At 38.7% G+C, this 27823-nt stretch overlaps 1 protein-coding gene across 1 annotated transcript in view; it reads left to right on the top strand.

Annotated features, from left to right (window-relative positions):
- Positions 1-27823, top strand: part of CPQ (carboxypeptidase Q) — a 143442-nt gene that overhangs the window by 77865 nt on the left and 37754 nt on the right. Inside the window, exons 5-6 of the mRNA XM_057366246.1 lie at positions 12933-13044; positions 27226-27317. Of these exons, the coding sequence (XP_057222229.1) occupies positions 12933-13044; positions 27226-27317 (204 nt within the window). The remainder of the gene's footprint in view (positions 1-12932; positions 13045-27225; positions 27318-27823) is intronic.

The following is a 27823-nucleotide window of genomic DNA, read 5'->3' on the forward strand; positions in this document are numbered from 1 at the left end:
TAGTACTGACAGATTTTGAGTGGCCTAGGGACATAAATTTGATATTAAGTTCAAGGAGGCAGAAACCCACATCACACAAATCCATCTGGATGACCTGGATCTGGCTGGTGTTTYGGGTGTTTTTCCTTCTGATTTCCCCTCTGTAGCTGGACATGCGGAAAAAGAAATCACAAACACAAAACGTTTCTCGTGCTATGGAGGATGTGAAGAAATTTGTGCCTCTGAAAATTTCAGAGATGATACCAACCTGCAGCTATTTCTCAGGCMCCTGATAGAGAGGAGGTGAAGACCATGTACAAAGCACAGCTCAGTTTGTTTCCAGATGTGGCTATGAGGACAGCTCTCCCACTTTTTGGAGGAATGCTCTAATCACTGTGATTGTTCCTTCTAATGAATACTCACCTGTTTCACATAAGTTGAGCCAATTCCAAATGAGATAACTTCAATCTTCTGGTCTCCCATCCATGGTAATCACACTCATGATTTTGGAAAAAGGCAGGACAAGAAACCTGTATATCTTCCTTTCTTTCAGTGCAGTTGACTTGTTTTTCACATTTCTACAGGATTTGTCCAGAGCTCTGAGTTATTCATCTGCCTTCCATTCAGTGCAAGGRAAGCACTGGTTGGTGTCTGGCATAGAATGATCAAATCATAGAATCTTTTAGAGATCATTGAGTCCAAATGTTAACCTGGTACTACCAAGTCCAGGCTAAACTACCCTAGTTCCCTAAGCTGGTCTTCGTAAGACTTGTGCTCCAGACCCTTCATCAGCTCTGCTGCCCTTCTCTGGGCACRTCCATGCATGCATTAAAAGATGGTAACAGGTAGCAGACATACAGAGCCCAAGCAAATCATGCCCTGGAACTGTCTTTCAGCCTTGGAGTAGGCCAAACATYTTGGAGTGCATATTGCCACTCTTTTTTTCCTGCTTTTTCACATCTGTAGTTTGCACCAGGTTTACCAAACTCCCCTGCACYCCAAATGTGTTCCAGAGCCTTTGTGTTACTGCTTCCAATAAATGAAGCCTCTTTAAACTTAGAGCAGAAATTCCACCCTGGGAATCTGCCTGACAACAGTTGTCTCATCTTGTCTTTCACAGACATTGTTTGAGTTTGAAAACCAGCCTCTTCTCTATCTTGGCGAAAACTTGTGTCAAACATACTTTAAGTTTCACAAGAGTGTATAAACAAAGAAATTAAGGACAGATAAACATGAAGGGTGTGCTATTGCTTTGTATCAAAACTCTGATTTTTGGAGATATACTAATGGGAATTGAGTAGGGAAATCTGTCAGTGTTCCTTGCACGTACTTAGCTGCGTCTTTGTGAATATGGCTTTGGTAGGTACTAGAAATTGTGTACTGAGTTTTTTTTTAATGTAAAGACATACAGAACCAATAATTTTTACATAAGACAGGGGTTTCAAGTCTCTATTTCATAGTATTTTCCATGAAAGGTGTCATAAATATAAGAATAAATGTTAATCTTCACAGTATCCCTACATAATAAATAGTTGCTTAGTCCCATTTTACTGACAAAGAGATCAATACAATATAATGAACTAGTCTGAATGTGGAAATGAGAAATAATTATTTTCTAAGYCCACATTTAAGCCTCAATAGAAGTCCGGTTATAATGATCAGAAACAGAAAGAAACTGAAGGGATGACCATTGGTGAAAGCAGACTTGTGATCTGAAAATTATGTTGATACTTTGAAGACATGTTTCATACAATATATAAAGSAATTATTTTAAGGTCAGTGTAAGAGAAAGTCTTTTTTTTTTCATGTTGCAAGCCAAGTAATGTAGGTTCTTGCATCAGTTCATAAAACTATTAGAAAAAAATTTCAAATTATTTAATAAAATTGATTTCATACTAGCTTTAATTTTTAGCATGAATTTGACTACTTTAAGTAGAAAAGAGGTATTTTGTCCTGTTCTAGTAAAATACTATATTGAAAGTTACAGTTGTACTTCATCTGTCTGGATCTWGAAAGACATACTGAGCTTTGGTAGCATTGATTTCCAAGTTGTGTTCTGCTTTTTGTATCTCTAATGAAATTTTCTGAACCAAAAGAAATTATTTTACATATATATATATATATATAAAATATATATATAAATATATATAACCATATATATCCATATATAGATAGATAGATCCATATATATACATATATGGATTATATATAGATCCAGAAGAAAATGCAGATTATTCTTTCTGGAATCAGTGTCATAATTACACAAAGAGACCTCTAGAGATCATGTTGCCTGAGCCCGTGCTCCAAGCCATGTCAACTAGAGGAGGGTTGTGTAGGATTTGGATTCTGAATATCTGCAAGGATGGAGACCCCACAGACTCTCTGGACAGCAGTTCCAATGTTCTACAACCCTTGTAGCAAAAAAGGGGTCTTTTTTCACTTTAAGTGGAATTTATTCTATTTCAGTTTCTGCCTAGTGCCTCTTGTTCTGTCAGTGGGCACTACTGACAAGAGTCTGGCTCTCTCTTTGTTACATCTGCCATCAAGTATTTATACACCTTGATGAGATCCTGAATCCTTCTCTTCTCCAGTCCCAGCCCTCTGGCCCCTTCATTGAAAATGGCTCAACGTCTAATTTTTTTAAAATAACTTTAGTTTGTCTTTGCCCAGAGGGGAGGGAAGTTTATTTTCAAAAGACTCTGTTCCCTGGGCGAGGCCTGATGAGCTGAATGTCTCCATGAACAGGGAATTGCCAGAGGATGCACAAGAAATAACAAACATTACTCTTGAACAGCATCCCCTGGAGTGTTGGAGACAKCTGGTCTGGGAAAAGGYCAGTAAGAGAACCGAAGAATGAGGACCAAATTATTATCAATGGTGAGGGGATCAAWAACCAATAGGAAACCAAATACTGAGAATTGTGTAATTTGGGACCAATGAACATTGAACYAAAGAATTGCTTAGGRTTCATRTGTATAAATAYGTGAAAAGTCTAGTAAAGAGCCATGTRTGATGGAATGATTTTCWYTGCACAACCTGGGCAATGTGTGGATGAAATTATTCCTGTTGCACATCCSGGCCAGAACAACATCCTGSATAGAATAAAGTAATGCCTTAATTCTGTAACACTGAAAAGATATTGTTGGAGAGTTCTTGTTTTTCCTGCCCTTTTGGTGACACCTTCATCATCTCCAGTACAGTCATGTCTTTCTTGTTGTGGAGTCTCTGAGCTRGACAAGGCACCCAGATGTGTCTCCCCAGTGCTGAGTGGTGAGGAAGGGTGACCCTCCTTGACCTGCAGGCAGCACTGTGTCTGATGCTGCTTGGGTGCCATTGGCTTTGTTTATGGCACAGGCACACTGCTGGCTCATGGTCAGCCAGATTCCACCAGGACCCTGAGCTCCTTCTCTGCCAAGCTGCTTTCCAGCTGCTCCTCAGCATGATCCTTGAAAATCAGCCAGCTTTCCTGGACTCTTCTTTCTCTGACTTTGTCTCCCGTAGGATTCTTACAAAGAGGTCCTTGAACAGGCTAAACACTACTTCCCCCAAGGCCAGAGCTCACATCCTGCCATTTGCCTTACTCCTTCCTCTCAGRATCCTGAGCTCCCTCATCTTATGCTCACTGCAGACCTTCACATTCCCAATCAGCTCTTCCTTGTTTGAAAGTATGAAGTCTAACAGAGCATCTCCCTCACAGATTCATTTCATGATGGGTTCCTGCAGTTCTGGGAATACCTGAAGTTAGTGTTGCATTGAGACATTTATTGCACAGTTTAAGAGGGAAGCAACATGCATAGGAAAGATAAAATGTTACATGCACATTAAAAAAAATAATAATGAACAATAAAAATATTTTAAAATAAAAAAATAAATTAAAAAAAATAAAAAAAAAATAAAAGGATAATCTCAGGAAATTCTGTGAAAACTTGTGCAGGTGCAGGAATGTAAGATAAGCTGTAAAAATAAAAAAAATATTACAGTAATCAAATGAAGGACTAATTGAGTGTTTTAACATTCTAGACAATGAAATCCTTAGGACAGCAGTATAAGAAGTGGCAAGAACCTGACCTATGTGAGGATTTGTGGAGTACGAGGGAAGCATCAGAAAAGCCTCTGTCACAGGCTGTGAACTGAGAGGAGGARGCTTTTGCCAACACACCAAAAAGGTGTGGAGCCACCATCAACTATAGAGCAGCAAGGACAAGACATACCTAATTCTGATAGGTCATTGTGACTGTAGAACGGGACAATTTCAGGRGAACTGATTACATGATCAGTACTCCCTTTAGTTTGTGTAATGGTGAGGGACAACCGTGTGGCAAAATGCAAAAATTTCCAYTGTGTTCAGCTGGTGGTGATGAATAATAAAAGCTTCTGGAGGTGTGGCTCACAAGGCAGGTTTGTCAGCTGGCAGCATTCAAAATCCAATTTGACTTGCGAATGCTGCAATGAGGGCCCAGTGGGGCACATTTTTTAAAAAAGCTTGTGTTATAATAGGTATTAGAAAAAATGTCCTTAGGGTAAGCATTGAAACAGTTTATCCGGAGAGGCTGTGGTATGTCCATCATAAGAAATTTCAGAACTTGACTGGACAAAACTGAATGATCAGAGGTTAATTGATCCTGCTGTGAGCAGGATGTGGAGGTCAGAGGTCCCTTCCAACCTCAGGTATTCTCCAGTGTCTGGTGTCTGGCATGGGGACATAAGTGTTAGCTTTTAAGCCTCCTTTCTTATACTCTAGATTATAAGAATTATCTACTATATGTGTAAGGGAAGTCTTCCTTTGGTAAGTGTAGAAAAAAGAGAGCTCCTCTCTTCTCATCAGCACAGATGCCATTGTAGCTTTCCTACAGAGGTATTGCAGAGATTCTTGGCTGATCTTTGAACTAGAATAAAAGYAGCACCAACATCTTCTTTATGTAACGGTAAGTGATTGATATTTCAGTGATACTTGGTCTTGTATAGAGATAGTTACTGTTACAATTTTTCCACTTAAAACCTCTAGAAGTGGGTTGAAATATATAAATCTAAATCCTTCTGTTCAAAGTAGAGTGTTATGAAGAGTGGTATTATTTCTGAAATGTTACAGCTCRGGAAATAGGAAATAAAAGATGCTGGAGAATTTAAATATGGAAATGCTAAGTCTTAAAATCCAATGTTTAATATGAAAATGGTAGTAATTTCAATACTTAGTTATCTTTTGAATGCTTGCCTAGTTTCTATGTCATGTTACCTTTACTACAATTCCCTTACCAGTAATAATTTATTTTCAKAGTGATTTTCTCCTTCACTGTCATAAATGCTATAAATTATATCAGCTCATGCTATTTAACTACTCAGTGGTTTTGAGATTCACTTCAAACAGGGAGGTTTGATTGCAGTACTTTCCGAGAACACTCTAGTTTCAATCACTTCTACAAAGTAGAGATTCAGCTTTAAAGAGTTTACTATGTTGTGACACAGGGGCTCTTTGAAGGTTAATCAGCTTTTTAGCAATAATGGGGTTGGATTCTTGTGTGACTAAGTGAGTCACTTCTGTTTCATGTGCAGATCTATCATTTAATCAGAAGCCTGGAAGTTAAGACTTACTACACTGCATATTAAGTAGAAGAGACAGTTGTTGTTTTAATAATTTTTTTCTTTCTGAACTTCACTGTATCTTTAGGACTGTAAATTAGTTGAGACAGCTAGACTGATTATTTAAGAACCATTCCTAATGTGCGTAAAATCTAATAAAAGGAGCTGTACAGTGAAGTCATATTATTTGGACACCAAAGTTAAAAACTAATTTGAAGAAATAACCTTATACATACAAAATAAAATCTACTAAATGTGGTAATGTTCCTGATTTACATTTAGGGCATGATTTAATCCAATTGCAGTTTAACTGGGGGCAGTTAGTATTTTCTTAAAGGCAAATACAAAAACACACGAGTCTTTCTAAATGTATCTGTAGCCCAAAACAAATATTTGGGAAATTGTCAGAGTAGAGTGTCACAAAGAGTTTTAACCAAGTAAGTTTTTTTTTACCACTGAATATCTCTGATGTATCTGATACAACTCTATGCTTGAATTTAGCTGTTGAAGTTGATAAAATTGCACACAACAGAGTAGGCTTGAGTTTAAACATTACCAGACAAAGTATTTTTGTTCTGATAGCAATGCCCCACACATCTTCAAATACAGGAGAGTTTATATTCAAATATATACATTATATGTACATATCTTAGCTTGCATCTGTCATCCATGTCATATAGGACTCTCTTGCTGTACTCAGTACTCTGTATGGCCACTCAACTTTGTCATCTTGTCTTCCTCAAATGTTGAAATGCTGAGCTTGAATAATGGCAGTGTATACAAAACACAGTGTCCCAGCAAGAACTGTTTAAATGGTTATCTTCATAATGCAGTGCTTGAGAATTTTTCTTCAAGTATTTATTCTGCTGTTGGAGGAGCTGGGTTGGAGTCCAGAAAGGAAGATGATGTGTGATGTGTTTGCTGCAGTCAGGATGGTGCTACAGCACACAGGATTACAAGTTCAGATTGTTTAGGTTTCGGAAGGCCTTTGGTGGGAAAGCCAAGGGACTGATTTACAGAATCTGCTGCATAATACAAATTAAATAACTATTGTAAATATTTTAAAACTTGAGGAATGTTGGTTTGCACACAGGAATGACGTTCTGCCTGGACATGAAGTATCAAGTAGGAAGAGTTAATAACTCATAATTTGCGTTCATTTTGCWGTGTAACTTGAAGAGAGAAAGGTTTGAGGTAAAGTAGGAAGAGAATGAGTCAAGGCAAAAAAAGCCAATTGCACACCAGCACTTAATTCCATTAAGATGACAGACATTTTTCCTAAAAAAWGGGGAAAGGAAATACAGTCTGTAGACTAGGAAGTGTTTTAAGGAAGATGCTGTGAATGCTGGTGCCAGCTTTGCTATGTGGGTAAGCAGTAGAAATGCATATTGCTTGGTGTTGCCATTTTCCCAAGTATATGTGCAAGCTACTACTGTGGATGATGCTAATACATCCTATAACTGCCGTGCTATTTACTACTCTGTATCTGCAAATCTCTGTATATGAAGATTTTATTTAATCATAGTTTTGAAAGCAAGTTAAGCATGATAGGTTTCAATTTAGTCCTACCAGCTGTTTTATTTGCCCACTAGTTAGGTACRTGACATGCTGCCTTTCTTTTTTCCTTTGTTCTCATACTGTTAACATAGTGATATGAAGAAAATCTTTAAATCCTTATAAATTGAAGCCATCTGGCTGTTCATAGATGTAATGTTATCCAAATGTGTAAATTACTAAAAATGCACTCCCTTATGCTCAGGAGCACAGGCCTGAGTTTGGCGCTGGATTCCCAAGYCTGAGAAGCTGAGATTAAGAATTTTTTAGTCATGGTTTATTTAGTTSCATAAATTTTGTTTGTACCAGAGGAAACAGGGAATTGTGAAGGGAGAGAATGCTTGTGAGAATAAAAAGAGTAATGCATATTTGGGGAAGGAGAGAAATTATAGGCAAATTTTTAATTGGATTGAATAGGAGATCCTAATTATTATCTGACTTCTGTTTTCCCCCGAGTTTAGTACAAACACAAATCACCTTTATGTGGTGTTTATTCRTGTCTGGTAAGTATTGCACAAATACCCCTGCACTGGCAGGGRATAGGGGATTCATGCAAGGAAGGTATCCAGTTAGATAATGTAAGACCTAGTTGTGGTACTTATTGTTTCAGATGGACTTACTTAGAAGCAAACTGAAGAAAGTGAACCACAAAAATTTGAAAGGTACTTGTAAACTGGATGGGAACATTGTAAACCTGCATTGCCTGAGGAAACAACTAAATTCTAATATTATTTGACTGAAAATGTGTGTGAAGAGTTGTAAAGAATTCGAGTTACATTCTAGAGCACTTCACTGTTCAAGCTTGATGTTTTGGCATACAGATGCTTGGAGTTTGAATGTGTTGTGACTAAAGATGCTTGATCTGGTTCTCATATCCTGTTCTTGGTCATACCCCAGGCAGCACTACAGTCTGGAAACAGAGTGGCTGGGCAGTGGCCAGGCAGGAAGGGACCTGGGGATACTGAGTGACAGCAGCTGAACATGAGCCAGTGTGTGCCCAGGTGGCATCCTGGCCTGGATCAGAAATGGTGTGGCCAGCAGGACGAKGGAAACCATTCTTTCCCTGTACTGGGCATTGGTGAGGCCACATCTTGAAGGCTGTGTCCAGTTCTGGGCCCCTCAATTCAGGAGGGATGTTGAGATGCTGGAGCATGTCCAGAGTTGAGCAACAAAGTTGGGCAAAGGATCTGGAGCACAACTCCCACGAGAAGTGGCTGAGGGAGCTGGGATTGAGGCTCAGGGAGACCTTATCACTCCACAATGGCCTGAAAGGAGGCTGGATCCATGTGGGGGTTGGTGTCTTCTCCCAGGCAGCCAGTGGTAGGACAAGAGGACATAGCCTTAAGTGTCACCAAGGGATGATTAGGTTGGTCATTAGCAAGAAATTCTTCAGAGAAAGGGTGGCTGGGCATTGGAATGGGCTGCCCAGAGCAGTGGTGGAGTCACCATCCCTGGGTTGCCTAAGAAAAGACAGGATATGGCACTCAGTGCTATGGTCTAGTTGACAAGGTGGTGTTTGGTCATAGGTTGGACTTTAAGATCTCAAAGATCTTTTCCAACCTAGCTGATCCTGTGATTCTGTGATTCTGTGATTCTGTGATTCTGTGATTTGTTGTGTTTATGAGCTTGTTTGAGTTTGCTGTGCTCTTGCAAGTTGTGCTCCTTATCTTCACTGTCTGCTGGAGGAAGATGTAAGGAAAAATACTTTCCACTGTTTTGTATAATGAAAGTTAATATGCTTTTCTCAGAGAAGTGTGTTGATAAGCAGATTCCATCAATAAATATCCTACTTTGTGGACTCAAACCTCCATCCATGGGGCCTTCTTCATCCATRAAGGACAAAGATAAATGATGACTTCATTACTGTTCCAGGACTCTTGCATTAACTGATATACATCTGTCTCAGGGACRTAAAATAACTCTGTGTGGTGGTTTTCACAACTTAATACAAATGTTATTCTAGATTAAATGAAGTGACTGAAAATGTTGCTTGCAGTTCTTTCCTAATGTTTCATATTTCTGATCTCTAAGGYTGCATAGAAAGAAACATCTGTCTTGAGTTGAACTAAAATGGGATTGACATTTTTTAAAATTTCTTTTAATCATCAGAGGGTAGTTCACCTGCATTTTATGAAGTTGTTGCTTGCCAAATGCAATTTGCCTCTGTGACTGTATATGGGATGGGAGATTATTTTCTAAAAAGGATGGCAAAAACCATCCTGTTTGGAAAAGGATAACTCCATGATGTATGCACATGTAGATGAATGTGTGATTCCTCTTCCTAATTTTCTTTGGTTTCAAATAATATATATATATATATATTAGTATTTCAATATGCTTTATTAAAATGCTGCACAGGCCTTAAAGGCATCCAATAGATATCATCATATTGATGCAGAAGGAAACAGAAAAGAAAGATAAATCTTAAGTTGTCATGTTGCATGCAAGCTCTCTTACCCTAATTTTTTTTTGGTCAACCTGGCAAATATGTATTGCTGTATTTGTACTGTTCTGCACAATTGCCGATGGTTTCTCTGTGTATTTAAAAAAAAGATTACATTTTTATGCTTACATGTACTTACTAGCATTGCTTTGTAATGCTTATGTTCTTCTGACACTTCTATAGGGTTGTTTAGTGCAAATATAAGTTATTAGTTTCTGTGTAGATTTGGAGCTGAGAATCATGTAACAGATTTAAAAGCAATGTGGAAGATGCAATAATCGTACATCCTTGGTAGCTTTAACTGCCTGTGTTGTTAGCCCATCTATACAGAGTATTATAATGCTATTATTTTATATTACTTTAAATAATRTAGTGTTTAGACTGATTTTCCGAAATATTTCCATTCATTGCTCAGACACATAGTTAGAGACCAAGATAAACACAGTGGGTTTTGTGGTTTTATAACTGTGTCTTATTTTAACAATGTCTGGTGCTATCAGCATGATCAGTGAAACTTTCATTTTAGCAGCTGCTACAAAAACATAATAGTTCGGAAAAAAMCAGTTCTGAAGAAATTTTCACATARAATCACAATGGTTGTATTTATGTAATCGCTCTTGGCAAGAGCTTTGGTAAATTTAAGTTGAAATTCATCCATAAAATTAACTGACTTTCTCAATCCACTTGAACCTTGATYTGTTGTGGTGTAATGTTCTAGAGTTGATGAAGATGCTTTACAATTGGAATATGTAACCCCAAATGAGATTACACCAACTTCTTCTGATTCAGAATTTCCTGCTGTTGCAATATGTGTTGTTGCACAGAAATGAGGAGTAATTCCCTCTCAGACACTCTGTTGAGATTGCTGCCAGGGAACAGAGATATATTCTTTCACTGCTAAAGACAAGGCATCACTTCTRTTGTAAACTCAGATCTCTCTCAGTGAGTTTACAAACTTGTTCTAAATAATTCACTTCATCTTGAAGCTCTGTTTTCCCAGGTGACAAAATAGTTATTTCCTTAAAACTATTTTTTTTTGCTTTAAGAAAAAACCAACCATGTGGCTATTTTGAAGCTGTGGAATAGACATCCTTTATACAACAGACAATTGAGTTTTCACTCAGAGACTTTTCTGTTATTTTTTAAAAATCATTATTATTTGTGAATTCCTTATTGAGTAGAACTGTCCTGAGTCTGCATCAGTTGGCTGCAAAGTGTGGTGGTGTTTGAGCTCTCTCCTGCATAGGCAGGTTGCAGTGGGGCTGCRTGTTCAGCAATGAACGCAAAGCAGAATTCAATCACACATTGCYSTYACCACCAGCAAATGTGCAYRTGTGTGTGTGTRTATGTGTGTTTGTGTGTGTAGCCCTCACTTACAAGAAAGCAAAAAGAGCAACGAGTACCACAGGGAGCATTTCTCTTCTCTTGTTTCAGAAATGTTTCTAACTCCAAAGCTGGCATTTCTGCTCTCAGATGATCTGGTTTCAAGCTATGTTGCTATTGTAGCCAAGGGCTGCTGCAAATTAAGTACTTCTACTGCAGGGCAGTGTCCCTGGAACACGTGCTGGTAGCAACCTTTTGGGCTGGCTCTCAAAGGAACATGATATTAAAATCACAGGATGAGAAATCCCGAGGCTTTTGCAGAGAGACCTGCCATCCAAATTTAGGCATACTTGAAATAMAGGTGGTTTTGGAATAAAGATTGCAGCATGTCTGTCTTCTACCAAGAAAATCAGTCTGTGCTGGAAGGCAATCACATGTTGAGTTAAGGCTGGATAACCAGAGAAGAGAGCTGAGTCATGTGAGAGGAAAAGACTAAGTTGCTCTTCAGAATTTGATCACAAGCTTTTCCTGCTTCCAAGGCATGACAATTCTATTTTTTGTAACACASACATTTATAAATATCTCACAGTACATTCTCTGACTTTGAAGGGGTTTGGTGCATTCTGGTCGGACCCATGGCAGTTCAATGGGTATGATCAGTACTTTCTCATGGCCCTTAACTAGTAACTAGTTTAATACTATGGCTRTTTAACTTTTTACCTGAATTTGTGTTTGGTTGGATGAAAAACCATTGTGTTTTCTTGCCATGATCAGTTAGTCAATTAATTTTAATAACCAGTGAAAACATACTTAGATTTATCTCATGTAARGAAGAAAATAGAGATCTTCATGTTTGGGCTCCAAATTAGTTCCTTGCAATGTTCACTCCATGCTTTACAGTATAGATTTCTGCCCTCCAGGAGTATGTTCTCATTTTCAGTACTAGGCTAGTTGTCCTGTGGTGAATGAAAGATGAAATGATATGCCAGAAGATCCTCATCTCTTAGGGAGTAAAAGGTGGCAGGAAAAAATTAATATTTTTCACATATTTCTGGATCCCACAACTCTGAGACTTGTCTGACATCAGCAAACCAGACAGTGGGAAGCATCCCTCTCTGGATGGCCAGTTCTGAGCAGGACACAGGTGGATGCTCCAGGATCTCTTTCAGTTTTTCCTTAGTGTTGAGTTGTCATMGGTTGAACACTTCCTGCTCTTGTTCTCATGCTGTTGCACCACTTTACTACACTTCCTGCTTGGCTCAGAGTTTTTATCCCTCCTTGACCTTTCCATTGTAATCATAGATCCATCAGCCCTTCAGCTTAAGGCCCACTTAGGGAACTCTCACACTTGTGGTGTCAGTCTGATGCTGCTTGTCAACATTTGAAAGGTTCAGATCTGAAAGTGAATGTTGGACATCTGGAGATGTCCATACTACTGTTCTCTATTGTAGTCACAAAACTTTCTTTACAGAAAACCCAGCTGGGACTTGCTACCACGTTTTAAAATATCCCTATGAATAATGGAACTATAAAATATTTCGTCATTGTTGTAGCACATAGGGGATCCAGTAATAAATTAGAGATCCTCTGTGACAAGTAGATATATAATAAAACAAAAACCTYTGGGAATGCTTCAGTCTAAGTTCATATTTTTTCATGATACCCAAAAATACCCAAAAATAGGATTAATCAAATTTCATGCCTAAGGGCTTAAACAGATGGAATATGAAAGAAAATTTCACCAGTCAGCAGTGCAGTAGTCCTGCATCTCCAGAAAGCGTGCACTTTCTTAATGTACAAGATAAAACCTTTCATTTAAACATTTCTCACAGCTTATCTAGTTTCACTTAGGCAGTGGTTTGAAATAGTAGAATCTCAGATTTATTTCCGCAACTAGAGAACAGAGTTTCGGTTTTATTTGAAATATTTCTTTCTGCCTGTTCTAACTAAAATGCCAACTTTATGACAAAATCATTAAAATGCTTAAATGCTAAACAGAATTATATGATTCAGTGTTTTCATGTAGATATGTTTTYTCTCATAACTGCTTTTCCAGGTTGTATTGGTCAGTGGACATCTGGACAGCTGGGACGTTGGGCAGGGAGCTATGGATGATGGTGGTGGAGCATTTATATCATGGGAAGCAYTGTCACTCATTAAGGATCTGGGTAAATCTTTAATTTTAAAATATTTTTAATGCATTATATTTCCTGGACATTTTGTATGATGTCTACACTGGATTTTCTATTTTATCTGTGCTTCTGAGCACAGATATTMATTTTGTCACTATACCCCTCAACACTAGTTCAAAACAGACTTTTTAGATTGTTGAGTTGATATCCAAGGATGCTTTTTYRCCTTCATCAGATGGAATCTRTTTTTCCTCCATATTYCCTTTTTTGACAAACRTGACCTGTGGTCAAGAGGAATGCCCAGCATACTCATTAGAAACTAAAGTCAGCTCCTGCTCTTAGCCCTGGCAGCCTTTAAATAAYAAACTAACTTTCCCTGCTTCCCAGCGGAAGGATTTGTGCACTTCAACAATTTCAGTCTTTCCTGARGAGTTCTTTGTAGACAAGCTCTGTTATGTGATTAGCTGCTTGCATCCTGCAGTTGTGAACATCAGACATCCCTGTGAGTTCCTATTCCTTTATTCTGCATTGTTTGAACCTCTAAGCTCTCACTTTCCCAGCCTTGGAATGGTTGGATTATCAGTCTGTAACTAAAACAAAGTGTGTCTGTTTAAATTTTTGATCTTTTAAAAGAAAACAAAATAAGAGTCTTCWATGGAGAATCCAGGCCTCTTCCTTCTTTTAGTTTTTTCATCTTTTTTTAATGACACTTAGAAAATTGTCTATGTTTCCTCCACCTTAAAGGGGAAAAAAAAATTATTCTGCTGTGTTTGCTATTCTATTCCATTCAGAATAAAGTGTTCTGTATTTCTTAAGGGCAAGTTCATGGTGGCATTGTATAATTCTTATTCACTGGGTTTCCCTTCACGCATGACTGAAATGCATCACTTTCTTCTTGTTCAAATATTTGATTTCCTCTGGTGGTAGCCTGTGTGTTTGCTGTGTGAGCTGTGTTGAAATGCTGTTCTCTCAGCTGGGCAATGCTGGAGCCTTTGCTGATGCTCTCTGTTCTGGGCAGCTGTTGTGCTCAGCTCTTCTTCTTGTACCCGTGTTCTGCAGCAACAGAAGGCTGGGAGAGAATTTCTGGGTTTTCACATCTGTACATAACCAAAAGACATAGAGTCTTTCACAAACTGCCCTCCAGAGTGGATTGGTTAATGCAGATTTTATATCTTATTATGTATATAAAATCTGACAAATTTAAAAAAAAAAGGGACAGCGAAATAAAAATGTGGAGATTGTGTGAAAAACAAATGAATGACTTCTATTTAAGATCAATTCTATAGATTTTATTTTGAACCAGCACTGTGTTTTGAACTGTGGACATTTTGATATTCTTTTGGACCCTGATAAAGTTAGTCTCACACTAGTCCACCAAATACATTTGATATGAAAATAAGCCAATTCAATTGGCTCTGTGCACATGTGGAAATTTTTGCTTTGTACAGGGAGTCTTGGTGCATTGTGTAGCCATAAAAACTGTGTCTACATTTACCAGAGTATAACTGCTCTTACAGCTGTGGTGATGCAATCCTCAAGATGAAATGAGCATTCTGAAATATGAATTTTAGAATAGAAAATTTATATTGTGTAGTGAGAAATAATGACAGTACTTCTGCCATGGTCCCCTGCTTTAACGAAAGTGAAATACTACTACACTGTTGAAGCAGCTTTTTATCAGTGATGATCTAATARCATTTCATCATGATATCATTGTGACTCTTGGACATGGCTTGTGGACAAGATACAAATTATGCCTATTAAYTGGGATTTTGAGAATTTCATGCAGTACTTGAAAAGTTATTATAGTTGAAATGCARTTCCATAYTTTCAACATAACCTCCTCTCAAAACCATTTCATAGCTATTGACTTAGGACCAAATACATGAAATTAATTGCAAAACCATTAAAATTATAGTTTATGAGGATAAGATTTTATTTTAAGCAAAACAGTTTGTTTTCTTGCCTCAAGTRAAATTTGTAATAGCTTTTGCTTTTATTTCTAAGTAAATCAGTTACTTAATGTATTGGCCTTTATACTTCCTCRTATTTCCTGAATCTTCAGTGTTAGYTTTTATTTTTTTAATTCAGGTGGCACTATCTGTACTGTATTGGTATCTTTTTTTCTTTCTGTTTTGGTTTTTTAACTTTTCAGACACCGTAATAGTTACACGCTCCCTACAAGAATATGTACCAGTAGCACAAAATGAAGTAGTTTTACATAGCCTTCAAAACTTCAAATATTTGGTAGCATTTTTTTTCCATTTCCATTTTGACTTCACTTAACATTGTTTCTTTTTGAGTGAAAGGCAACTACATGKAGGTTAGACTTGAAACTGACTAGCATTATATTATGAAAGAGTGGAATAAAAGTATTTTGTTAATGTAAAATCACAAGAGTAGTGCCTTAAAAACATCAGGCTGMTTGCAAGCTGCTGYAGTTTTTGARCACTTTTTAAAGCTATAACCATTCRGTTAGSTGTGGAAAGTGGAAGAGCTGACAAGTGGAAAGTTTCAGTCTGTATGGATACTTGGCCTCTAATAGCTGTAATATCTCTCTGCTTGTCTTCCACAGTGGGATGATGAGAAGGGGGTACCTGCTGGTGGTGCCATTCCCTCTCCTCCTTCTTCAGGGAGGAAGTACAGGCAACAAATTTAGAGCAAATGCCAACTTCCAGGTGGTTACATTTCAACAAGGTGAATCTTGCTATGTTTTCTGTGCAGCTGCCATTTCACTCTCAAAACATCTCCTTCAGCAACATATAGTTAAATGTCAGCACCAGCGTGTGCTCCTGTTGGTACCCACAATGGTTGTAGACATCTCCTGACCAGAGTGAAAAAATGCATTTTCCTTATCAAGTTCTCTGTATCAACTACACTCTGCTGGCTGCTGGCTTTGCTGGTAACCCATCTCAGCCAACTAATGGCTATACTGACTACTGTTATTCAAAGGGGTCTTTTCTCACAGTTATTAATGAAGTTTGATGAAGCACAAAGAAAAGGAAAATATGAATTAAATTTTTGAAGCTTACATATGCCACTGATAGGCAAGATCTTTGGCAAGCTGATCCATGGCAGATGTGCTTAAAAATGGAAGAACTAGAAGTGTTTCCACAGAAATTGTTCATGTGRAGAAAGATGAACATTTCAGCTGGTTATTGCTCCTTATTGCTTTTACTGGGAATAAAGACACTTTCAGAGTTGCTAAGGCAGTTTTTGAACYGGTGTGAACTGGTAAATTCCCTTTCCTTTGGGGAAGCCAAGGCTTTTGTGATGAGCTGAGGATTTCTGATCCTTAAGAAATTACCTTCCATAACTGCAGTCAGAGTGTCCATGGCAGTAAACTTGTGCAATGTGCAGTTTGCCTTCTGTGATGTCTGGCAGCTGCTGCCCTGCCCAGCCCTCTGCAACTTTTAATCTTTTGATCTATTTTAATTAAATTTGATAGTGCCATAAATATATTTGGAATATAAAGTTCTGACATACCCTTGTCAAATGGGTGATTGAAGAGAAATGGGCAAGTGCATTTATGTTYCACCTGTGGAGAGGCAAAAAGAAGGCGCTTTTATCTTTCTCTTCRTGTGGCAAACAGCTGGTTACCAGAACACGTGTAGAATTGTTGTAATCACCAGTCTCTTTGCTTTTAATCTGCCTGCAAACTCAGTGTGATGGATAGCAAATATCTCTRTGGCAGTATTGAGAGTCTTATTTGGGGTAATTACGAGATGATGGGAAGACACTAGAGGTGTTTTGTTAGAGAAAAGGCTAARGGGTTCCCATCTTGAAGCTGAGGAAATCCATGGAGTGTTGCATGATCTGTAATGTGGTGTGATGATGGCCTTTGGAAGCTGTAGGAGAGACAACACTCGAGCAAATTGGGGTTTTCTATTTTACAGAACATCTGTGTTGCTAATTACAGTCTAGAAATCTCAATCCRAACTTGTTTTCACGTTGCATTTATAATTCTGAAATTATGTGTTTGTTAGTTTACGTGCAAAAAAGAACATCTTGAGCTGGCCAATGCCATTTGCCTCAGCATTTTCATGTTGGTCCMGTTAGTGCTCTGGTGTCATTCGACACACAGCTTCTCATGTCCCTCTCTTGCATGAGGTTTACAAAAGAAGCTGCTTTTCCAGGTGAGATGAAAGACTAGCTAARCAGCTGCATATAGAATGTCACCATAAAAATCACAAAAAATTTATTTTGGTGCCATATTTTGTCTTTGGACAAACAGCCTGTGGGACTTGATCCTGCTTTGGATGTTGGTTTTCAGTTTCTGTGAAGGAGATATTTGTGCTCCTTTCCCAGCATTCCAAGTCTACAGCTGTTCTTGCTCAGGAGTTGTGTACAGTTTAATTGAGCAAGAAGCAGCCAGTGTGTATCCAGTGATTTCAGGGCTTTATCCAGGGCTGCCCCCTTGCTCCTAACCCAACTGTGCTCCAGTGTTGCTTGGCTGAGGGGCAWTTCCCAGCTGAGGTCACGGTGTTCTGCCCTCCCCCAGCCCTGCCAAAGCCACCTCACACCCCAGTGCTGGAAATGTGGGACTTTCATCCCTAAAAGGAAGGAGTTTGAAGGAACTGGATAATGACAATAATAGAGAAAGGTCTTGAAGAGGTGGTTTTATGGCAGTGCCAGTTTTCCAAACATAGGAGCTTAAGTCTCCTAACAGCAGTAGAGGGAGCCTACTGGAGTTTGAAATGCAGTTCATTTTGATGGATGAATTTCACTGCTTTTTTCTGAAATACTTCAGAAGTGATAAYAGTCATGTCCCTGTTTAATTAATGCAGCTGGAATAAAAGTTTTTCCTGTTGAGAATAGAAACTGATAGGGTCTGTTACTTGATACTACAGGCTAGTTTCTTTTCAGGATCCCATCTCCACTAACACAGGAGGAATCAAAGTCAACAGATTCTTTGTCCACATCCCTGGTTTCTCACAACATTTACCCACAATCTCTCTTTCCTTGTTCAGAAATGCTTTCTACCTTTTGCTGGCTGTTTTTGTGTCTCTCTCGCTTCATTGGTGCCCTGCCAAGCCCAGAGGTGCATACCAATCCTCAGGCTACTGCTCAGCCTAGGGACATCTCAGAAGTCAACAGCTGAGCTGTGAATTTGTCAGATGACAGACTTGYCCTCTTTACCTTCAATTGCTTGAACTGCAGCTGGTGTGAGGTGTTGCCAGTCAATTCTGTCTGAGTTCCTCCTTCCACTGAAGCAATCAGTACCAACTCCAGGAAAGGCTGCACTCCAAAGATCACTACAGTGGTGGTTTTTGATACAGAGTGATCAGTTCCCTGTTTGTGCTGTTGTGTTGTTCACTGAGCTCATGTTCAGCCATGTSTTTCCTGCTTGGACTGTGCCTCAAAGTGCCTCTGAGGGTCGTGTTCTTTCATGTACGAACATATTGCTATGGGGAGCTGCCAGAGCCAGTGAACACCCACAGTCAAGTAGATGAACAGGGGACATTTTCCTCTTTCACACCCAGGGTAGGATGGTGATGCCGTTGCTGCTAGAGTAGTTTGATGAAGGAAGGATGATTGTTGACAAAATCTAAACCCAGTCATCACACCTTTTACACAGCTTTCCTGCATTCCTAGACGATGATGAAACATGAAAAGGGGAGAAACGTATGGTGATAGATGATATGTGCCATTTCCCCTCTTTGTCTCTTTGCCAGCATTAAGCTGAACTGAGGTTTCATTATAAGTCAGCTTTCCAGTAGATGCAGATATGGATCTGGCACAATCAAATTTCTGTTTCACAGGAAAAAAGCATAGAAAACTACAGAAATGGTTTTAAAAAATGCATGTAAGAATTTTAAGGTACTATCTGAGTTACTATTAATGTAACTCATAAGGACTTGATTAGACAGTTTTTCCCCTTAAAACTTATTTAAAATTGAAATTGTAACTCTCATCTGAATTATACCCATGACTAATGCAACTGGAAAACCATTAGACGGATTTTTATACAGTTCATTGTAGTGTTTGTATGAAGTTACATTTCTTCAGTCCAAATTCACTGGCTAATATATATGAGAACTAAAGATATGTTTTAATAAAAATATGATCACTGGAGTTATTCCTTTTYTGGTAGTTTAATCAAAGTCATATAAATGCAATTTTAATGTGCTTGCAAAATATTATGGTTTTTAAATATTTTTCTGAATTTCTTGTAGTGGTGTAGTTGTTTGCTGTCTAGGATATGTGTTGTGAAACACAATTAAATGACTACTTTTACAGCTGCAGGTTTTTTTCTTTAATCAAATGTGCCTGACATTAACTTCTTGCTTTTACCTTCTTTTCACTTTCCCAAAGCTGAGTATTTTACTCTGACATTCACGTTTTCTATTCTATTAAATCTACTTGGTATGAAAATGTCTGCATATGCTGTTACACTACAAATGCATTAATTCCTTCATTTTAACATTTGGTTGAATGCATATTTGGCAAATACTTAAATCTTCAGTCTTCATACTGTGTTGACATAGCAGAGAGGTTACTGCAAACATAAAAAGTTGCTAATCTGGTGGTAAATTTAGATATACAGCCCTCCATAGCAATTTTGCTCTCTATCTTGTGGACTGCTGCTTCTCTGCAAGCTTTAATTTACCCAGAAAATTCAAGAAAAAAMCCCTGTGCTTTGATTATAAGAAACCTAGCAATAGTAGCTATTGTGTGTTACTGAGTTTTTTTCACATCTCTAACATGGTGAAGTGCTGAAATCCTTCCTAAATGAAGTAAGATGCATCTTGTCCTTACTGTCATTTTTTAAGATATAAATTTTCAATATGGAGGCAGAAGTGTTCCTGTATTTTCTGACTCATCAGCTCTCAGAAAAGTCTAACAGATTACTTTTTTCCAATCCAAAGAGCAGGGCAGCAGAGGCAGAATACAGATCCATCTCTCACTAAGATCAGACCATGGCTGATATTAATCCTAGAGGGTGTGGGAGCGGGCCCAACCTTGCCCTTTCTGCTCCACAATTTGTTGAGATCTCCGGATATTCTTATGGTAGAATGTGTTCCCAAAGAGGAATAAGGTGTGTTTTAAAGGTGAATATTTCTTATTTATTTTGTGGGACTCAGAGAACCCATTGACAGGACCAGAGCAGGGCATAGGGAGGAGGACTCTCTGCTGACTCTGTGCTTTGCTGTTTTATACAGGTATGTATTGTGTTTCCCTTTCTTCTCTCCTTTTTTTTTTTTTTTTTTTTTTTTTTTTTTTTTTTTTTTTTTTTTTTTTTTTTTTTTTTTTTTTTTTTTTTTTTTTTTTTTTTGTACTTATGATGTGTAATGGCTCCATGATACTGCACAAAACAGTTCTCCATTTCAAACCCCGAGTGCAGACGAGCACATTTGGCACACTTCTCATCTGAAGTGTCCCTGAGCTGTGCTGCCACGTGGCAGGAAGGTGTCCGCAGAGAAACCGTCCCTCTGGCACTGTTGCCATCTGACTTGCAGCCCAAAGTACCAGGCTCTGGGCTTAGCTTCCTTCTTCTCCCCCTCACCTCCCCAGTCAAAAGCCTTAATCCACGTTATTTTTAGTTACTAGACTTGCAAATCATTCACAGATTTCCCCTCCAGGCTTGTATACCCAGCTTCTTCCTTGACATTTCCTCTTGGATATTGCATTACTTTTTAAAAATAGATCTATCTAAARCCTCTCACATTTCCCTTCTCTACTCTTCTGTAAATCTGCCCTCCTATCATAAGATTGTCAGCCTCCCTAAAAACAGGAAAAGAAAACTGCTTGTGTAACCTCAGTGTCTTGCTGCACTGCTGTCACGGCTGCTGGTGCTCTRCAAGCCCAGTCCTTCCCCAGGCTGGCTCACCTTGGGCACTGCTGTCCCCCTGTCCCTCTTTGCAGGGCCCTGTCCAAACAGCTGCTCGGGGACTGTGCCAGTGGCAGAGCCKTGTCCTCTCAACCCCCAGAACATGTTCCTGTGCAAGCCGACTGCCCCAGGCGAGGCTGAGCTGCAGTATCCAGCTTGGCTCATCACTCCACTTTCATTTCCCCCTCTCCAGCCCCAGACCTGACAATTTTCTCTCTTCTTCCTGCAAAGCTGTATCTCTTCTCATCCAGACCTCATCTCTCTTTACTCCAGACCTTCAATACTCAGAGGTTTATTTGCTTCCCAGTGCTATTTTTTTTCAGTGCTTTTTCCTCAGCGCTGTAAAAAGAATCTATCAGCAGACAAAAATCAAGGAGATTGCACTGCATTAGACTGATTTAAGAAGAAAAGAAAGGCAGTTCCCAAGCCAAAAGCGGTTTCCCATGTCTAATTTGAAYTTCACTAGAGAATTAGAAATATGCTATAGTCAAGGTTTAGCAGTACTAAAAGAGGGGTTGGTTTTTTTTCAGCTGTTCTTTGCCTTGTCTTTTGAAGCTTTTAACTTTGAAGCCCTAGGAAGAAGGACTTGAGGRTGCTGGTTGTGAGACGGTSGACATGACCTGGCAATGTGCACTCACAGCCCAGAAAGCCAAACATGTCCTGGGCTGCATCAAAAGCAGTGTGGGCAGCAGGGCCAGGGAGGGGATTCTGCCTCTCTGGTCTGCTCTTCTGAGACCCCACCTGCAGTGCTGCATGCAGCTCTGAGGACCCCAGCATAAGAAGAAAGTGGACCTGCTGGAGTGAGTGCAGAGGAGGGCAATGAAGGTGATCAGGATAGAACAYCTCTCCTATAAGGAAAGGCTGAGGAAATTGTAATTGTTCAGCCTTGAGAAGAGAAAGCTTAGGGATGACCTGATTGTGGCCTTTCAGTGCCTGAAGGGAGCCTACAAGAAAGAGGGGAGTCCATTACRAGAGCGTGTAGTGACAGGACAAGGGACAATGGCTTCACACTTGCRCAGTGTAGGTTTAGATTAGATATGTGGAACAAATTACTTAGTGTGAGGGTGGTGAGGCACTGGCACAGGTTGCACAGAGAAGTTGTGGATGCCCTATGTCTGCAAGTGTTTAAGGCCAGTTTGGGTGGAGCTCTGAGCAACCTGACCAAGTGAAGTGTCCCTGCTCATAGCAGGAACATTGGAACTACATGATCTCTAAGGATCCTTCCAACCCAAACCATTCTATAATTCTRTGGTTCTATGATTATGATTCTATGATTTCCTCTGTAAAATCATCATTTGTCACTCAATTTAAAAAAAAAAAAAAAACAACTAATTTCTTCTTGAATAAATAAGTACACTGGCACTTTTCTGCACAAGTAGTGAGATCAGTTGTCTGAACTATGGAGGGCTGTATTTCTAAAAACAGAAGGAAAGCCAAGCTCCTTCTGGTTTAGAATGGAGACTTCTTGGTGTTCAGAGAAAGAGTCTGGACGTCTTCAATTAGCTGTGTTATTGCTATCATGCTACTGATTACAGTTTATTTCTGCATGTATATCCTTTGAACTTAGGCAGRGAAAGAGGTTGTTAGGGTAAGAGCTTTTTCTCTTGCTTGCCCATACCACAGAATACATAAATCAGGTAACAGCGGATTGCACCACTGTTTTTGATGATGAGTTCTTACCTTTTTTAGCAAAATGTGGAGTACTGGTTTTATTTTTATCTTAGGCTGTGGCATAAATTTTGGAAATTCCAGGTATTTTATGAGAAGTGCATGAATGATAGAAATATTCCAACTAATGGCACCCAGTAAATCCCCTTTGGCTAACCAACTACAAACTTGAAAAAGGTAGGGAGCACAATAGGAATTTTAAGAATGTCGACAACATCATTATGTAAAACTTGATACTTTTTTTATAAATACTTGTAAATATGTTTGTATAAATATTTTTTGAGAAATTCCAAGCCACAGGGTAACAATGGAGAAGCGGCCACAGCTCATGTATGTTAAATGCAGCAGAGAGCAGTATTTGAGGATGATATATCTGTACATACATCTTCCTAGCAGCTCCTAAAACAAATACATTAGTGACTTAGGCAGTATTAAAATTAGGAGAACATAGAGAATAATTTGGGTTGAAAAGCATCTTTAAAGGTCACTTAGTTCAACCTTCCTGCAATAAACAGGAACTGCTTCAACATGATCAGGTTGCTCTGAACCCTGTCCTTGAATGTTTCCAGGGATGGGGCATCCACAACCTCRCTGGGTAACCTGTGACAGTGTTTCACCACCCTCATTGAGAAAAAACATCTTTCTTAGGTCTAATCTGAATCTACCCTCCTTTAGTTTAAAACCATCKCTCCTTGTCCTTATTGCCRCAGGTCCTGCTGAAAAGTTTGGCCCCATCTTTCTCATTGACTTTTCAGTTACTGGAAGGCTCCTCTAAGGTCTCCCTGGAGCCTTTTCTCACCCTTTCCTGACTGAAGAGAAGTTCCATCCATCTGATCATGTTTGTGCCCTTCCCCTGGACCTGCTAAAGCATGTTCATGTCTTTCCAATGCTGAGGAGCTCAGAGCTGGCTGCACTGCTCCCAGCGGGGTAGAGGGGCAGAGTCACCTCCCTTGACTGACAGTGCAATTTATTCTACTTTATGCTCAGATCAAGGCTTTTCTAGGCTGTTTATGCAGGGTCTTGTGAATGAATTATTTCCTTGTTTTGCTTTGTTTGTGTGTACAGCTTTTTCTTTCCCTATTAAACTGTCTTTATCTCAACWCATGAGTTTTTTAGCTTTGATCCTTCCAATTTTCTCCCTTGTCCCATTGGTGGGGGAGTGAGCAAGTGGCTCTGAGGGGGYTTGGCTGTCAGCTGAGGTTAAACCTTGACACTGTGAATCTGCTCACATCCAGTTGTAGTTTGCTTATGTGTCTTACTTAAGCTGAACAACTATTTGATTTGCTTCTGTGTGATCCCARKKSCYKGRMYTKSMRGRAAAAAATATCTGTTTTCACACAGGTRGAATGCTTTTTATGTTTTTGTAAGCTGGTTGGTCTTACAATGACATTGAAGAAGCCTCTTAGCCATCTATATACTGTCTTCTTAGAAAATGCTTTCTCTGTGATCATCCCCATCAGTAAGGATTTATATTTATAAAATGGGAAAACAGCTACTGAAAGAAATTTTGTGTTTAGAGTACTGATCTCTACTTTGATTTTAAAATGATGATTCAAATTCTTCTTCCTGACTTGTGTGCTGTTTTGAGACTGAAGTGGGTTTATTTTTTTGCTTTACGTGTAACAGGCCCTTATGATTTGTCTCGACATGTACCAAACAATACATTTCAGATTTGCTGTGTGGGAATCTCTCAATTCTGTCAAGCATGAGCAATACACGTAGGACAAAAAATCTGGGTCTTGCTGCTAATATCTACAAATGTGAGCAATCTATGATGATTTAAAAGGAATAAAAAATAGAGACRATAAGACCTGCACGTTAGTATGACTGAAGTGTTTGTGGTATCCAAGGAGAATGAAAGGATAGCAGCCACTCCAGCACAGAGGGAGTGGAGCAGAAAAAGGGTCCTGCTGTGCTTGCTACAGATGTATCCTTAGTCRTGGATCAACCACATTGATGTTTTCRTTTCATTCTTTAACTTAGRAGTCCRCATGCCAATARTATCTTTTATGCTTGAGATAAACCATAAGAATATAGAGGCTGATCAGCAAAATCCACCTTTGTGGCAGACTATTATTTTATTTCCCAGTTAAGGGTAAGTTAGAAGGGGGAAAAAGCAACACAATAAAACTTCGGAGATTTGGAAATTCATCTGTAGGGTTTTTCTTCTTATATCCTCTATATTTTTAATACTATGTATTAAGACATTTATACAGATAACAAGGAAGGAGGCACAATTGCTTGTGTAACAATTTTTCTTCATTTTAAAATTGTCTGCCTACCCCTCTGCATGTTACACCCATCATAAAGCATCATTTTCTTGCCCAATTGCTGTTTTATCACATCTTTTCAATACATGGGCTGTGATCCGCAAGACTTCTGATTTTGTGGGGATGATACCTTGCTTAGGGACCAGTAGAAGCAAATCAAAATAGTTAAATTTAATTAAATAAAAATTTTGTAACTTGAATACAGTACTTTTTTTAAATAAAATATGCACTGAGACTATTCTTAGCAATTTAACTTGTGGATACTGGATTTGTTTGCTGTTCTTTGGACAGATTAGCTCTGTTCTTAATAACAGGTAGATAAATACTTGTCACTCTCAGATTAAGATGATGAGGAAATTAAATTTTCCTCTGTAGTTTTTGTTTATACTTAAAATAGCTACCTTCATAGCTTGTTTGGGTTTTTTTTTTTTTTTGTTTTTTGAAGTTGCCCATTTAATTTCAGTAGAACACACAAATTAATCTGCTGACAGGAATCTGTGAGATGGGAAGAGCAGATACACTACCTCCAGGACTGGAAAGACCAAAGCCCAGCAGGGTCTTTTTATTTCCCCAGCATCAGTGGACAGATGCAATGATGGGCTTGGAGGGGGCCAAAAGAATCTCAAACATCTTCTGCACAAATGAGCTGAGATTGTCTTGAGCTCCTGGAGAGCAGGAGCTGGGGTTACAGCCCATCTGAGCCAACCATGAGGACCCTGATTACTGCCCCAAGTTCTCCTCAGGGCAGCAGTGGCAAACTAAAGCATTTTGATTTTTGCCTGGGAGGAGCCAGGAGATGCGGCTCCCCTGTCTTAAGCATTCCCTACCAAAGCTGCTCTCACAGGCTTGATGTGTTAGGCTGGAGATTGGACTTTGCATTTTGTGATATGACAAATAAATCTCCTTTTCCCACTTTAACTGCAGTGCTGCTGGAACCTTACTATAGCACTGGCCTCTGTGTTTTATACCAGCACTTTTTCTTTTATACAGCCACCTCTTCTAACCAAGCTGCTGATACATTTGGGGTTATTTTGGGTTTAAATCTTTCCAACTTCAAACGAATTGCTGTATTATTATCTCAATTTTACCTCATATGCCATCTGACTAATTTGAAAAGGAAAGGTAAGCTAATCCTTTACTGTTGTGATTTAGGAGAGCAGGGAATCCACTGGAATGTGTGCAGGAGGTTGTCTTGAAAGTAATGAGGTTTGACAACCTTTCTGTTTACAGTCAGCTGATCAACATTCAGAAAATACAACTTTAAACCACTTGTTTGCACTTCATTATGAAATACTGTAAAATCCAAGCTCTTTTTTCGGATTTGGGATATTCCTTCTATATTCTGCCATTAGTTCTGAGAATTGCTAGATTGTAGTTTTGAGAAAGAAATCTTCAGATTCATTGTGTCAAAAAAAGATTAATGAAGGTCAAGTCTGTTGGCAGTCTTCATCCATTTCAGTAAGGAAATGAAATAAGTTTTGACAGTGATGCTGATATTATTTCTCCTCAACACAGAAGTGTGTGTGGTACTTTATGCTTTATCACTTGTGATAATCTCCTCATGTTTTTTCTTTTTTTTTTTTTTTTTGCTAAAATGATTAGCATTCCACTGCACAGAGAACAGTTTTTTCTTTATCTCTTTGCTCTTCCATGCTCTCAAGTTTCTCTCAATGTATTCTTTTATTAATGGAAACAATCAAATTAATAGAGGATAGCAACTTCTATCTGATTAGTTCTGCCGTGGCAAAAATGGTTTCAAAATTCATCTGAGAACTTATCTTTCTAATTGACCTACCATAGCAAAAAAGAAAATGGCTTCATGCTCGCCTTGTTTCATAAAGTCATGCATACATTCAGCAGCTGACTGAATTTCAGATTCCAAAGTACAGATTGTTGCTTTTCATCTCTCTGATAAAAAGCAAAATAATATTACTCAGCTCCTCAGTTCTTGAAATGGATAAACATTTCCTTTAAAAATCCGGCAGCTYATTGTCAATTAATTGCAATAAATTAACCATGACAAAGCAATGGTAGTTTTCATGAAAATTGGATTTGGATCTGCTGCTTTGCGGACRTGCATTACTTATGGCAGACTACCACAATGATGRAAGCACATGTTTCAGAAATTAATATCAAGGCATTTACTTTCTAGTATGGTTTTCAGACACTTACAGTATGTCCCTGTAATGTGCTTCTCTCGGGCTGCTGCAACYGTAGCAGCACCACAACTGCCCACTCCTTCCTCATGTGGGCTCTCTCCACTCCCCAGTCTTTCTCTCTAAACAAGAGACAAGTATTCTAGACAGAAAAACCCACACTTCATATAGATTGTGTTTGGTTTGTGGAAACACAGGTTTTTCATCTGTTGGAGGCTGGACACCAATGCAAAAAAATGCTCAAATATATCCATATTTAGTATTAAAAACAATATTAAAAACTGTGTTTTAGGACTTCGTCCAAAAAGGACTCTGCGCTTGGTGCTATGGACAGGAGAAGAGCAAGGAGGAGTAGGTGCCGGGCAATACTATCAGTTGCACAAGGTAAATATCTATTTTCATCATTTTCTTGACAGCACTTTTCTCCCCAGTCTTGTGGCCTGCATACTATTTTTGTCAAAATGTTCAACTTAATATCTAACCAAAACCAGTGATTCCAGTTCTGCCTGAAAGTATATTTTCTGGGTTTAATTATAAATGTAAGCCTAATTTTACATTTAGAAGTACACAATGCCGCCACAYATGTGTGTGTTTCGCTTGACCTAAGATAATCTCTCTCAAAAGTGTTCTGAAATAGATATTTCATGTTGATATCTGCCATGGCTTTCAAACACAGTTAACCTTCTGAGAGTGAATGATGAATGGTCCACATATGTTTGCAATATAAATAAATTTTGTTTGCCTTATGTATTTCTGCTTCATCGCATTTTCCCATAATATTTTACAATATAAAACATAAAGTAATACAAAGAGAAATATTTGTTATCTTACCTTGATAGAGTGTAATCTATAATACACTTTGTCAATTGCTAGTTTTGTGGGATCTAGAA

The sequence above is a fragment of the Malurus melanocephalus genome, unplaced genomic scaffold (genome assembly GCF_030028575.1).
Source record: "Malurus melanocephalus ecotype Western Australia unplaced genomic scaffold, MMel_1.1 scaffold_62, whole genome shotgun sequence".
NCBI classification, from domain to species: Eukaryota; Metazoa; Chordata; class Aves; order Passeriformes; family Maluridae; genus Malurus; species Malurus melanocephalus.